We start from the raw sequence: 15,894 nt of genomic DNA, 5'->3' as shown, positions 1-15,894 counted from the left end.
TGTAGTTCAAACTCCTTCTAATGTGTGTCTGGCTGTGTTCAAATCCCAAGGATCTTTGAGAAGGGCTAAATCCAATCTCCAAATGTTAGTTCTTCAGTCTCTTTCTGGAAATGATAAGGTTATGGTTATGGGATAGTGGACCAATAGATACATGGGGTCTATTGACACAAACCGCAGGGGTGTTTAATCTGATTGAGAAAGGGAGTAATTTATTTTTGAGTATTTTTCATGGGGGGGGGGGGGGATAGGTAAAGGTGGTAATGTTGGGATGTGATAACCTCCGGGAGTCGTGTAGGGTTAGAGTGGTGAGCTGAAGCTTGATCTGTTGTAGGGCTCGGAATGGGACCGCAGAAGTGCCCGTAGAGGAGTCTAAAAAAAAGAGTTCAAAGCAGGCTAAAGTCTCCTCCAAGCACTAGGATACCCGTTTTAAAGGCAGCCAGTTGGTCACATACAGTCCAGAGGAAGGTCATGTGTTCCTAGGTTCTTAAAGGTACCTCTGATGAATTGAAATCTACCTTCTGGCCTTCTGGATGTGGCAATTGCTCAGATTTTCAAGGGGAGGTTTTTGAAGAATTTTTTAAAAATGTTTCTTGCTTTCGTATATGTTCCCCAGAACAGCCCCCCCCCCCCCCCCCCCAATCCATATTATTTGCGTCACAACCCTTCGTCTATAAGCCTAGAAAATGTCCTATTACTGTTTTTTAACCTTCGGTGCCCATTGATTTCAATGAGGTTTAAATTCAGCCCCCTGAATATTATTATATATATATTGTTATATATAAAGTATATAATATTCACAGAACCCATCTCATACCAAACATAGGGGGAATTCCTAGTATGGGGGCAGTACTATGATCTCTGTGAGTGGTGATAAATACCTGGAAGTGTTACACTAACACATTACTTCCTATGCAAGCAGTTATGAAAAAATAATATCTGATGATAGGAATACTTAGTAATAGTAGTAACACTAACATGTTTACAATGAATACTGCTGTTTTTCTCAGTATAGTTTTATACTTATTTTTTAAAAACCTTTTTCTCTGTCCAAAATAGGTGTATATAAATAATAATCAGAAAAGTCATGTTTTCTTTCAGATCCTTAATATGGAAGATGATCAGAACTGGTACAAAGCAGAACTTAAAGGGCAAGAGGGATATATTCCTAAGAATTATATCAAAGTAAAGCCCCACCCGTAAGTAACTCAAGATCAATGTCTTTCATCCAGCCCTGATTTCCAGTAAAGTCACCAAGAAATTGCTATGTTGAAAACTACTGCAGATATAATGCTTGCCATGCTGGACACATAAACTGAGTCTTTCTTATTTTATTGGAAACCAAACACAGAGACACAGGAAATTACATCATAACCATGTAGCTCCACTAGGAAGAACGTTACATTATAACTGTAAATTGTATCAAATACTTACATTATTTTCCTTTTCTGGCACCGATCCTTGGCAAAATACTTTTGGTAGTAGCCCAGCCTACCACATGTATGTTGTCACATTGGCGCTAGTAAATTTTGGATCAAATACCAAAATTTGGGGAGCTACTACCACATGTATGCTGCCATGTTGGTGCCACGAACCAATTAAACATAACACTGTTAATACCACTACCTAATGGCAGAAATATTATATGCAATGAGCAATGGGGAACCAGGCATTCTATATCCGGTTTTTCAGCCAACATAGCTCTTGAAGAGCTACAGCACCTGTGTGCTGGATTGACTGAGCTGCTGCACATGCGTGGGAGTGACGTTATCCCATACTGGCCAATCAAAACAGCTGAAAAAGCCAGGGAGAAGATGCTGGTAATGGCAAGGGACCTTGTGGGAGTCGTCCTTTGAAGCAAAGGTAAGTACTGCTGACTTCAGTTCAACTTTATATATAAAAGAGCTGCGAGGGCCCTGCTTCTGAGAGCTTACAATGTAAAAGGTGGGGCGAGTGATACAAAAAGTAATAACTGTAAGGGATGAGCTGATGGAGGAAGTTGAAGTGTAGTTTGTTAAGTACAGGTGGTATAGGCTTCCATTAATAGATTCGTTTTCAGGGATCACCTAGTAGAAGATAGCTGGACAGACTGGGGTAAAGAGTTCCAGAGGATGGGAAAGGTCCTGGAGGAGGTGGGAAGAAGGCTACACAGCAAGAGGTCTTGGGAGGAGCGGAGTGGACAGTTTGGATAACATTTTGAGATGAGATTGGTGGTGTTGCTGGAGTTGTGGATGGCTTTGTATGTTTTTGTTAGTATTCTGAATTTTTTTTTTGTTCTGCAAGTGAAAGCCAGTGGAGGGATTGGTAGAGAGGGTTGGCTGAAACTGAGCAGTTGGATTAGTATTCTAATAGTAGCATCCATGATAGACTGAAGGGGGTTAACCTTTGGAGAGGTAGGGTAAAAAAGGACAACATTGCAATAGTCAAGGCTAGAGATAACCAGGAAATTAAATGGTACCTTGTTGGTGTCATTGGTTAAGAAGGGGCTTATTTTGGAAATGTTATGGAAGAAGAGAGCTGCTAAAGTTGGAAATTCCATAGCTGTCCAAAGTGCTGCAAACAGTCCAGCGCTCAATCACTGAGTAACACATTGCTTGAAATTCCTACATAGCAGAACTTTCATTGGTGCTCATTGTAAGAAAAGTGATTTGTAGCTGCTACATATTTCTGCTATATGTTGGGTTGTAATGTATATGAGGCTGCTGTACTGAAAGGTGGAGTTAGATATATAATATAGACATGAGTCTGTAGGTGCCCTTGTTCCCAGCACTGGTGATGAAGCTTAGACACATCTGTTGTGCTGGGTTATTTCCCTGAACTTAGTGAAGCAGATAGGAAACCACAGTAACCACAACTTACATTGCAACACGTGGTGGAATTCAGAGCACTGTACCGATCTGCAAGTGGAGTGTGCAACAAATACAGCCTACGTTGTGTTTTTGTAAGGAGGAACCCCACTAACGGTTTACTTTTTGTACAGCAGCTTTTCACAACGTTAGTACCTTGGAAATAATTTTCAGGTCATAGGAAACCCTTGCAAAAACCAATTCATTGGTGGTCAGTGGGAAAAAATGGCCCATACATTGGTGGCAAGTGGAAAGAATGTCCAACATGTAGTGGTGGTCAAAATGCCACACTTTTAGACAACTTTGGGTTCCTGCAGAAGTCTTTGCCAAGTTGTGTTGACCCCAGAATGCTGCAGGCACCATCCAATGGTAGATCATTTGGTCACAGCTTAAGGAACCCCTAGAAACCTCTGCAGGAACCCTGGTTAAAAATAAAAATTCAATGTTTCTAGCTGTTTCTTTTTTTGTAAGCAAATCCTTCTGTTCTTGTCCCAGCTCCAGCCCAAACTTTTCTTTCAGTTTTTGGTAAAGAGTCAGGAAAGGTCAGAATTTCTGTGTCAGCAATGGAGATATCTTCCTTTCTGTTAAGGTGACACCAGGACTAGAAATAAGAGAGGGTCACTGGGCCAGGAAGACCTAGAGAACAATAAAAAATATCACAGATGTTCTAACCTTTCCTGCTCTAATAAATAATGCCATATTGTTACCTTGAAAATAATTTTCAGGTCATGGGGACCCTTGCAAAACACATTTTATTGGTGGTCAGTGGGAAATCATGGCCCATACATTGGTGGCAAGTGGGGAGAATGTCCAACATGTAGTGATGGTCAGAATGCCACATTTATAGACAGCTTTGGGTTCTTGCAGACTTCTTGCCAAGTTGCATTGACCCCAGAATGCTGCAGGCACCATCAAATGGTAGATCAATTGGTCACAGCTTAAGAAATCCCTAGCAAACTCTGCAGGAACCCTGGTTAAGAAATTAGAATTGAATGTTTCTAGCTGTTTCTCTTTTTGTGCCAGGAAAGGTCAGAACTTCTGTGTCCTCATTGGAGATATCTTCCTTCCTGTTTAGGTGGCATCGGGACTAGAAATAAGAGAGGGTCACTGGGACAAAAAGACCTAGAGAAAAATAAAAATTTCACAGATGTTCTAACACTTCACCGCTCTATTAAATAATGCCATATTGTTGCTGTCTCTGCCTCCATCTGAGAGAATTTCTATCACTTTCAGTCCTTGTGATTTCCTGTCACCAGGGCAAAAAGTGAGGGTAAATTCCCCCATGGGGATAGGTATCAGTTAAAACCTGGCAGATCTTTTAATGCTTTCCCTCTCTGTATAACAAAAAAATTTGGCTGGAAAAGGGCTGTACCATCAAAAGCAGAACTCTTTAGCTTGTAAATGACTGCATTTTTTAACCACTTCTGGACCAGAAGGTTTTACGCCCTTGAGGACCAGGCCATTTTTTGCGATACAGCACTGCGTTATTTTAACTGACAATTGCTTGGTCGTGCGATGTTGTACCCAAATACAATTGATGTTCTTTTTTCCCACAAATAGAGCTTTCTTTTGGTGGTATTTGATCACCTGTGTGATTTTTTATTTTTTGCGCTATAAACAAAAAAAGACAACTCTGGATAAAAAACAATATTTTTTACTTTCTGCTATAAACATTCCCAATTAAACAAAATGTAAAAATTAAATTTTTTCATCATTTTAGGCCAATATGTATTCTGCTACATATTTTTGGTAAAAAAAATCCCAATACAGTAAACCCCCCTCCATTGCGGGGGTTACGTTCCGGACCCAGCCACGAAAAGTGAAATTCCGCGAAATAGAAAAACCCTATTAAAATGCATTGTAGGCATGTTTTTTTTACTGTCACTGTACATGTAAAAGCATTTTAAGGTCTTTAAACACACTTTTAAAACAATAGAAACTCATTTAAACACATAAAAGATACTAAGAGACATAGCAAGAGCTATGGAAAACACAAAAATATTTCATTTTTAATGATTTATATAGTAAAATAACATTACAAAAAAAAACGCGAATTACCAGGACCTCAAAAACTGAACTGCGATGGAGCGGGGGATTACTGTAAGTGTATTTTGATTGGTTTACGCAAAAGTTATAGCGCCTACAAACTAAGGGAAAGATTTATGTCATTTTTATTTATTTTTATTTTTTTTACTAGTAATGGCGGCGGTCAGCGATTTTTAGCGGGACTGCGACATTGCGGCAGACAGATCGAACACCTTGCTGACATTTTTTACATTTTTGGGGGGACCAGTGACATTGCTACAGTAATCAGTGCTAAAAATATGCACTGTTACTGTACTAACAATGGTGGCTCTCTATACGGGGCGCAGGGGCACCGCCCCCCCTAATCCATGCGCCTGACCCAGTTGTGTGACATTAGCGAATTAATATTTGCTAATGTCTTCCTGTTTCTCCTCATGGCCAATCAGGAAGCTGGTCCTGAGTCCCGATTGGCCGGGAGTCCTAAGACCCTAGTGGCCGCGAGTCCTAACTCCTGAATGGAGGAGAATCGACTGCCAGTACCCTGGAGAAAATGCAAGATGAGAAGCAGCCACCTGCATGGGGTAAGTGCAGGGGCTGGCGGGGGTCTGACGGGCGATCAATCAATTGATCAATCAAGCGGGGGTTGGATTATGTGGTCGGCTGGCTGGGGGGGGGCTGCCCCCTCAAGAAAATTGAGCACCAGCCGCCACTGTGTACTAATGACACTGGCAGGGAAGGGGTTAATACTGGGGGCGATTAAAGGGTTAACTGTGCCCCTAGGGGGTGCTTTCTAACTGTGTGGGGTGTGGACTTGCTGGATGAACACAGACACCTGTGTTCCTAAATAGGAGGAACATAGGATCCCAGTGTTCATCACTGACAGAACAGCGGTCTGCTTTGTTTACATCGGCAGACCGCAGTTCTGTCTCCACGGGGAGCAATTGCGGGTGCCTGGCGGACCCCCGCTAATTGGCTGCCCCTGTGGACAATCGGCGCGCGTGTCCCCACTAGCTGTCCTACGAAACGATGTACAGGTGCATCGTTTTGCAGGACAGACCTGGCCTGCTGCAGTATAAGTACGGCGGCTGGTCTGCAAGTGGTTAAACATTATTATAAACCACCAGCATGATTAAATTAAATCTGAGCATCAGTAGTTGGTGTTCTCAGACTTCCAGATTACAGGTCAGATACAGTATGTTCTGATGATGCATCGAGTCCCCGTACATTCTTGAATCAACACATTGAATTGTCATTAGACTGGGACCTTTTAGGTGTCACAGTGATGTATATAACATGCATTTTTAAAAGAATTCACAATTGTTATTACAACTACAATCTAAAAAAAAATTGGGACGCCAATTGAAAATATTTGGTTTATCTTGAAACCAAAAATATAACAAAAAGACCCAGCACTGCTGAGTAGTTAGAATCCTATATCATGCAAAACATTCCTGTCCCAAAATTCCAGCAACTGGTCTCCTCAGTTCCCAGACATTTACAGAGTGTTGGTAAAAGAAGAGAAGATGCTACATTGTGGTAAACATGGCCAAGTCCGAACTTTTTTGAGACATGTTGCTGTCATCAGTTTCTTTCCCTATTTTTTCCTTAAAATGGTCCATTTTCTCAGTTTAAACATTGGATATGTTTTCTATTATTTATAGTGAATAAAATATGAGATTTGCAAATCATTGCTTTCTGTTTTTAATGTAGATTTTAAACAAACTTTTTTGGAATTAGGGTTGTATTAAAAAATGTATAAAAAACTGTTTCACAAATTAAAAATGAGCTGAATCCATATTGCCTAATACATAGGGTCCAATGCATGACTACTCATACTCCCACTCCCTTGCACCATTAAAATGATATCAGTACATAAAATACATGCATATGATGGGAGCTGGGCAACATCATTGTGGCACCTAAAAAGTCCCGGTCTGATGACAATTCAACGTGTTGATTCCAGGTTACCAACAACAAAGAAATATTAACGTTGTTGGAAACCTTTTCTTTTTAAAAAAAACAAAACAAAAAAACAAACATGCCAATACTTACCTGCTCTGTGCAATGGTTTTGCACAGGGCAGCCCTGATCCTCTTCTTCTTGGGTCCCCCGAAGGCACTCCAGGCTCCTCCTCTTCATCGGGTTCCCTCTTATGGAAAGTCACTTTCTAGGGTTAGACTTATTAGCGGCAAAGCCAATATCTCGAGGACCGATATGCACTTTCCCTGATATATTGGAATCAGCCCCGGAGGTTACCGATATTGCCGATATTTCGGGAAAGTGCTTATACCGGAGTGATGCCTGCAGCTAGAGGCATCACCCCGGTACCGGCGTCCATAGCCGAGGGTCGGCTGTCTTGTAATGACAACAGATGCGGCTGTCATTACAAGGAGCTGGAAAAGACCCCCCCCCCCATCCCACCGGGCAACCAGCCTGCATGGCCGCCGAAGACACGATCAAAGCCGCATTCGGCTCTGATCGGGTCTCCATGCAAAAACCCAGAAGTGATGTCATGACATCACTTCCGGGTACTGGCGCCAGATAAAAAAAAAATGACAGCATTTAAAACAGCCAAACTCGTCGTTTTGAATGCTTTTAAGTGCAGAGGAGGGTTTTGGGGTCTTTTAGACCCCCAGATCCCTCCACAAGAGTACCTGTCAAGAAAAAAAAAAAAAAATTAAATGTACGACAATATTGGCGCATATCGGCCGATACCAATATGCATTGGCCAAAATATCGGTATCGGCAACGAAAAACCAATATTGGTCGATCACTACCACTTTCCATGGTGGCACCTGTGCCAGCTTGCGCCCGAGTCCCCGTACTGCGCCCAGTGACACATACAGCAGGGACTCTGCCCCCCCCCCCACTACGGTGTCACAGGACTTGATTGACAGCAGCAGGAGCCAGTGGCTCCTGCTGCTATAAATTTGTCCAATGAGAAGAGAGAAAGCGGCTGGAGCTGCTGCGCTCATGCACATCACTGGATCAAATTGGGCTCAGGTAAGAAAAAGGGAGGGTGCTGGAGCACTGACAGATTTTCACCTTAAGGCTTTACAACCACTTTAAATCTGTCACATTGTCTATAATCTTGACCGGTCACACCCAATAATATTTTCTCAATGCTTTCATGCAATTCCATTTATCTGTTGTGGGCCTCAGAAGTACCCAGTACTTCTGGCACAGGGGAACATGTTACCTTCTTCTCATTCCTCCCTGGATGCAGTGCTCGAATCAAGATGGCCAGGCCTGAAGACTGTAAGGTGGGGAAAAAAAGAAGGTCATTGACCCTGTGTAAGCTCCAACAGGGATTAGACCCAGAACTCCAGACAGAGAATAGAGGGGAAGGTAAGTACCATTTGGTTGAGGGTGCCCTATTAAGAAAACCCGTCACTCTACCCTGAATGAGAAAGTGATATGTCGTCTTTAGGCAGCGGGTAAGCTGGTGTCCTCAAATTATGACAGCAAGAAAAGCCGAAGCCTTAAAACAGTAGGCCTTTATCTGAATTTCAAAACCACAGTGGTGTAATTTTATTTTATTCTAGGCAACCTTAAGTAATGGAGGCTCTCCACTTCTTGATATAGGTGGTACGCTGGTCGGATCTCCAGGCAGGTAGCGGAGGAAATGCTGCTGAAAAAGAGATTTCTAGGTGCCTTCCTGATCCGTGATAGTGAAAGTTCACCTGGGGAATTCTCCATCTCCGTCAAGTAAGACATAACAGTTCTGTATTCTGTATGGATTTTTTTTAATGCTCCCTTTACCCTTAATTATCAGAAAATTAAGACTTTTTACTTGCCCTAGCTTTAGCATTTCTTGTTGAGAAGACCAGTCACATCTGCTGATTATCTGTGGGCTGAATGACCGGTCTCCTCCACTACCCCCTCTATTTCTGTAAGGTGAGCCTATAGAATGGAGTTCTGCAGACTCCTGTTCTGCTGGAGGAAGAGGATCCTGAAGCCTATTGATGACATCACCAGGGCTTCAAAGAAGGATCAGGGTAAGTAATAAAATAAAGGTTTTCTATAGGGGTGGATTGAGGGTTAGGGTTAAAAATCAGATTTAGATTAAAGTGACGCTACACACTGGCTTTAAAAAAAAAAAAAAAAAGAACTATATTCTTTGTTTAAAAACAACCTCCCGCCCTTAGGAGACAGCCAACTGGCTGTTTATATACGGCAGGTGGTTAAAGTTACCCTAAAATCTGTTTTATTTTTTTTTTCAAAAAGCTCTGTTCAAGTACGCATTCTGGACTCAAAAAAGTTTCTTCTATTGCTCCTCCAAATTTCCAAAAGCACGAAACAAGTGTAGTAGGTTTTTAATGCTTTCCTTCAAGAATTGTATGTCAGGTGAGTTCTCATAATTTTGGCAGCGGTTGACAGCACCTTCCCCAGGGAGGGCATGCTTAAAGATTTACTATTGGAAGGTTGACAGCACATTCCCATGCTTCATCCTATCCCTATTACTACTTTAAACTAGGGCACTAGGACCTCTCAAGGCTGGGAAACCCTTCACACTTCCAGGGCTACATAAATGCGAATAGGGTCCAACTAGTTTTACGAGGGCCAACTTCACACCATGCATTCTCTTTCACCCATGTCTCTGTCCAAACTCTCCTCTGTTCTCTCTTTGCGTAGAATTTATAACTTAAAAGAGGGCGCCACCTAGTGGCCAAACTGAGAATTGTTCAAACACCCCCTTACATGTTCTCAAGATGGACTAGAATCTATGAACCATGGGATGTGTAGTGCACATAGAGCAGTGTACATGATCAGAAGAAGAAAGCGTGAAATAGATATGACGCTGCTTGTGATAAATAGTGCTATTTGTATTAAAACAAAAACAAACATCATTCAAAATATTGTACAGTGGTGATAGATCAACATCTATAACATCTATTTTCAAGAAATAATAATAAAATATACATGCAAAAAACCTCCAGGTGCAAAAGAATAACAATAGTGCAAAAATATTGAAGTGACAAGTGTATTGATTGGTGAATCTGTTAGTGATTCAACATAAAGTGACAAGTGCTATAATTAAAAAAGTCCTTTTGAAAGATATGGTAGAAAGATCTCATAGAATTGAAGTTAGTGCTGCAAAGGGTCACGCAAACATGCGGTGTATTACTGTCTCCACTCGTGTACATGATCGCAACTGATGTGCACTACTTGTTTCAAACAAACAGAAGTGGAGAAAAGAAAATGTTTTTGAGTTACAAAGAGGCAGAAATACACAGCAAGAAACACTTTCATTAACAATAGATTACTGGACCATTAATAAGTCGATGTGTATGGATGATTTTCTCTTTAGTTCATCGACAGATAAAGCACTTTATTAATCATGACTATAGGGTTATATCGCCTTCTGCATGAGTAGTACTAAGCAGAACAAAAATGTTGGCTACACCCATGGGCCGTTCTCAGCTGGTATATAACCCCCTCTCTGCTATAGGTATTCAGTTTGTTTCTGTCTAGTCAAGAGTAAAGACCTAGGCTCCCTGCTGGAATCTTTTGGTCCTAGCAATTATTGCTTTTCTCCTTCCATGCATCTTTTTGCTTTTTTTCTCTTGGGAGATCTACAGTCAACTGCTGGGTTGAGCGACGGGCTGGATAATCTAGATCCAGTGGTCACCCCAGTCCAGCCTGCAAGCACATGCAGACCACAGCTATGCGCTAGGTCAGCCGCGACATAGCCTCAACGGACAGAGGCTGGCCCGTGAGTTAAATGTCTCACAGGGTCGCATATGACCAGGCTCTGGTCAGAGTCACAGCATCCCCCACTTCACTGGTGAGAGGTCCTGTTTTGGAGCGATGCCCGCATCCATGGAGAGGTAAGTACCTTCCCCCCTCTCCTTCTTTGTGTGGGGTGAACGTGGGTACTCTCCAGGGATGGTCGAACCTGCCTGCAGGTTCCCTCCTCCCATCCTAATCCCTCAGTTAAGCTGGGCTTTTTTTCCCAATCTCCCCTCCACCCCCCCTCATGTGGTGATGTATGCCCTGCCTTTGCAGTATGGAGTGCAGTATCTAGGGTCTGGTTGGGATCCCAGTACAGAGGGCGCAGCGGAGACTCCTGGGTGCCTCTCAGGCAGTATGCAGCAGCGTCCGGCGGTGGCCATGTTTGCATTGTCTGTGACACCACGGCGTCCATTTTCCCTTTCCTCTGTTTGGTCTTCGGCTGGCAGCCATGTTTGTGTGGTCTGTGACATCACGGCGGCCATTTTCTCTTGGTCCAGCGTCACGCTGGAGACGGTCAGAGCCACGCAGCGGCACCTGGGCTCAGGGCCTTCCTCTTCCTTCTCCTGGTTATAGGGACTGTTGGCACACATGGCAAGCTGCTGCGTCCAAACATATGGTGCTCCTCCGGCTGGAAGTGGTGAGTTTTTTGGTCTTTTTCTGTTTCTTTAGCAAAAAATAAAAAACCCAGTGGTGATTAAATAAAACCAAAAGAAAACTCTTATTTGTGTGAAAAAATGTTGTTTGAGTACAGTGTTGCATTACCATGCAATTGCCATTAAAAGTGCAACAGCGCTGAAGGGTGAAAATTGGCCTGCGCAGGAACGGGGTAAAACTGCCCAGTAAGCAAGTGGTTAAAGGAGTTGTAAAGTGAGAGGGTTTTTTTATCCTAATGCATTCTATGCTAATAGCCTTCTGTGTGTAGCAGCCTCCCCAGCACCCACTAATACTTTCTTGAGCCCCGTCTCTATCCAGCAATGTCCACAAGTCCCTTGGCTGTCCGGAGCTCTCCTTCCTGATTGGCTGAGACACAGCAGCAGGGGCCATTGGCTCCCACTACTGTCAACCAAAGTCAGTTAGCCAATCAGGAGATGAGGCGGAACGGCAGCTCCATGTCTGAATAGACACACAGACCTGCAGCTTTGCACAGGTGCCCCCATAGCAAGCTGCTTGCTGTGGGGGCACTCGATAGGAGGGAGGGGCCAGGAGCAATGAAGAGGGACCCGAGAAAAGAAGGATCCAGGCTGCTCTGTGCAAAACCAACTGCAAATAGGAGGTAAGTATAACATGTTTCTTATTAAAAAAAGAAAATCACTTTAGAGTTACCCGTTTCGCTATAAATAGCAGGGCATGTTTCGTGAGTGGGAGGTGACTAGATGAGCGGAAATCGGGGAGGCTTCAATTATCAGCAAACAGTTGTTTATTGATACAGGCAATGTCTTTCTGCCATGTCGGAATGCACGGTTTAGTTGAATTCTATCAAATGGATGGAGACGATTGGGATGACATTACTAGACTCGTGTCAGCAAGAGACCACCTTATTCACTATTAACCTCCCTGGCGGTATGATTCTGTCAGGAATTCTGTTCCAAAAGCGGTACAATTCTTTTCATGGAAATTTGGCGTTATGTATTATAGGCCTACAATTCTTAGTAATTACTGACTTAAACCTGACCAAAACAAGAGTCTAGTAGACATCCCAGATGTGATAAATTTGAAACACAAACACGTGAATTATAATTGAATCAATAATATTATTTTATTATTTAATATATAATATATATAATAAAATTATATTATTGATTAGATTATAATTCATGCGCTATATATTATATATATATATATGTGTGTGTGTGTATGTATATATATATATATATATATATATATACATATATATATATATATATATATAACGCATGAATTATAATCGAATCAATAATATAATTTTATATATATATATATATATATATATATATATATGTGTGTGTGTGTGTGTGTGTGTATATATGTATATATATATATATTTGCATATATATATATATATATATTGTGAGGGATTAGCTCGGTGGTAGGCGTGGATGACCCCTTTGGGGGTGCGTTTTCACAGAGAGATAGCCGATTAGAGGTTGAAAACAAGACTGATTTATTCATGCAATTTACTTAACACAATTGCAAGCATCAAAACAGCCAAAATAAAATAAAAGACAAAATAAATCCTTGCCTCTGTGGGCGGCTACCTTCTCACGCTGGAACCTACCTAAGAAGTCTTTCCAACCTACTGTTGGGCCGACACTGCTGATCCTACAGCAGACACTCAAATGTCCATTTGGTTGCTTTTCACACAGCACAAACATTGTCCATTGAACATGTCCCTTTGTTTTCTTTCACACAGCACATGTTCATTTATAACAGGATCCTTTACTCTTCAGATTCTTCATATTGAACACAGTTCATTTAACAGGTCCCTTTACTCTTCACACTCTTCACATGGAACACTTTGTCTTCTCACCTTTGAGACGTCTTCACTCGTGGTTACCCTCCTTAGCTTCACATCGCTTTAGGGGGTCTTCTCCCATGCTCACCAGCTTGTCGGGAGGCACACATCCGACTGTCCCCCTCTCCCAGCCCACACGGCGACAGGCGGCAGCAGTCCTTCTCCCATGCCCACACGGCGTCGGGAGGTACACGTATGTCTGTCCTCCTCTTCCCAGCTCACACAGCGACAGGAGGCAGCACTCAATAGATTTTCTCTGGACAAATTATAGAGTCCTTGATCTCCTCATTCTGAACAGCTGAATGGTTTTCAACTTCCTGCTGGCTCTCTCTGCAGCCAACACCCTATAGTATCAGTGAACTTTCAAAGCAGGTGGGAATGTGTCTCCTCTCAGTGACTACATTTCCAGATTTACCTGACTTCCTGTCACATACCCCCCCCTCTTGTTTCAACCCTAGGGTTGGGACACATATTTCCAGGCACGCATGTGTCAGGCACTGCTGACTCACTGATAAGCCTCCTATTATCCTCAAGCTTCCGGATGAAACTGTTTTGTCATCTTCATTGACAGATTTCTCATAACTGCCACACAGTTTGTCTCTCATCTCATATACACATTCTTCAACTGCATTTTTGGCATCATTTTGCTCCTTCTCGTTTCTGTCATCTTCATTGACAGCTTTCTCATAAATGTCAGACAGCTTGTCCCTCATAACCGTCTGTCCAATCCACCATGGAGGACCGTGATCCATAGGCAACTCAATTGGGCTAGTCTTAATGTCTTCAATATTCTTAAGACGCCTCTCTCTGCAATCCATAAATGTTTTCCACAAAACTTTGAGAACCTTTGCTTCACTAAGCTTTGTTCCAAGTAGGGACTCTTGACATCCCTCTGTGACTTGAGTTGCCTCTCCATACATCTGTACACAATCATTGACTTTTTGTTGTAAAAGGGAATGATCTTCCTTCTTGAGCTTTGCTTGCTCTAAGATGCTGTGCAGAGGATTTTCCAATTGAGACAACAGGCTGTCACACATTTCTTCAAAGTGACCCCTGTTCCTTTTCCCAGAGATATCAATATCATTCACCAAACATTTCATATTCATAGGCAGATCGGAAGCATTTGCACTCATCAACTTCTTAAACTTTTCGCCCTCCTGAGCGAGTCGCAGTAAAGGCCTACTATTTGATTTGATATTCAGTTTATATTTCTTGCCAAACTCTTCACAGAAGTAGTCAACCAGAACATCATCAACTTTCCTTACACCAACATAGGGGTTAAAGGCAACAACACAGTTGAACCCAGCGATCTGGGTGGTATCCATTATAGACCTCCTCTCTGCATCAGTGAAGAAGCATGGAACTGCAACACATTCTTTTACAGGTTTCTTCAATGCACTTTCTGCTGAACTATTTGACTGCTCAAGGTCACCTAGTTCTTTTTCTCTATCTGAATTCCACATGGAATGCATCTCAAGATCACGATCAAACTTCTGCCACCCGTCTTTCACCAGTTCCATTTTGGAAACACTCCCTGAAAGGCACTTATTCATTTGCTTCACGTTTTCACCAACAGCCTTAGTTTTCTCCACTAGGTTTTCAGCCTGAACTGAGAAATCACCACATTTCTTACTCAGCTCCTTTGTTTGCTGAAGCTCTAATGATACATTTTCCAATGCTTGAAGTTTTTGAAGGAACGGTTTATTCCAAAGGGGTGATTCAAGCCACATGTCATCACATTTCTGAGGCTCACTCAGGACAGACCCCAAAACACTGATCCTTTTAAAAACTGCATCAGGCACACTATCCCCTCTTTGGGACAGATCCTCTGTTGCCTGGAATTCCTCTTCCAGTTCCTGCAACGGAGTCTTCATCTCTTCTACTTGCTGTTCTAAGGCTCGCTTAGACTTTTCTAGCTCCTGAACTCTTTTCACAACATCATCCTTGGAGCTGACCAATTCTTCCATTTCTGTACGCAGCTGTTTGTTAACACTTTCTAGTTCAGCCTTACACTCTAGAGCTTCCTCCAAAGAGCGAGCCAAGAACAGGGCTTTGCTCTCGTTATCACGCACCTCCGTTTCTGCACGGGCGCGTTCTTCTGCATATTTTGCAGACACAGTCTTCTCTTCACCAAGCATCTGATCAAACTTCTTTTTCACATCTTCAACACACTGTAATGAACCAACGCTTTCTTCCATGCGTTTTTTCATATCCGCTATCTGAGCTTGCAATGTTGCGACTTGCTCTGATAGGTTTTTCTTTGCTTCCGCCTCCTCTTTTAATTGTTCCAGGAAGCCATTTTTCTCATCTTCCATTTGTTTGAGCTTTGTGCTAAAACTCAGCCTTTGACACCTCTCTTCCTGTAAGAGTTCCTGCGTGTCTTGCAGCTGCGATTCCAAGATAGAAAAATCTTCCGCAATTTCTCTAGATTTGCTGTCTGCTTGAGAAAGCTGATTTGTAACATTGTCCAACTCAACCTGCAGTCGGTTTGCCTTCTCTGACAGCTTAGCACACAATCGGTCACCTTCTGACACCTTGACTTGCGATTCCAGAAGCTGTGCCTCTCTTTCACTTTTCTCTTTGTCGCTGAGAGACAATGTCGCTTTCAGAGCAACATTCTGTTCCTGCGACTCCTGCAGGTCTATTTTTGTAACTTCCAAACACTGAAGACTTTTTTCCAGCTGATTACGCAACTCCAACATATCAGCCATACTTTGCTTCTGCAAAGTCTGAATTTCACTTTCCTTTTCCATGAGGATGGTATCTTTCTCCATTATAGTCTCTCTGCGTTTTTGCAAC

General features: G+C 42.4%; 1 protein-coding gene across 2 annotated transcripts in view; it reads left to right on the top strand.

Annotated features, from left to right (window-relative positions):
* The window catches only part of GRAP (GRB2 related adaptor protein), a 112,266-nt gene that overhangs the window by 35,668 nt on the left and 60,704 nt on the right, over positions 1-15,894 (top strand). For both annotated transcript variants that reach the window (XM_082260624.1, XM_082260623.1), the window contains 2 exons: positions 1,099-1,196; positions 8,454-8,576. In XM_082260624.1, the coding sequence (XP_082116750.1) occupies positions 1,108-1,196; positions 8,454-8,576 (212 nt within the window). In that variant the 5' untranslated portion in view covers positions 1,099-1,107. The remainder of the gene's footprint in view (positions 1-1,098; positions 1,197-8,453; positions 8,577-15,894) is intronic.

The sequence above is a fragment of the Pelophylax lessonae genome (genome assembly GCF_965119305.1).
Source record: "Pelophylax lessonae genome assembly, chromosome: 6".
Taxonomy (NCBI): domain Eukaryota; kingdom Metazoa; phylum Chordata; class Amphibia; order Anura; family Ranidae; genus Pelophylax; species Pelophylax lessonae.
This window is presented reverse-complemented; position numbering and strand designations above follow the sequence as displayed.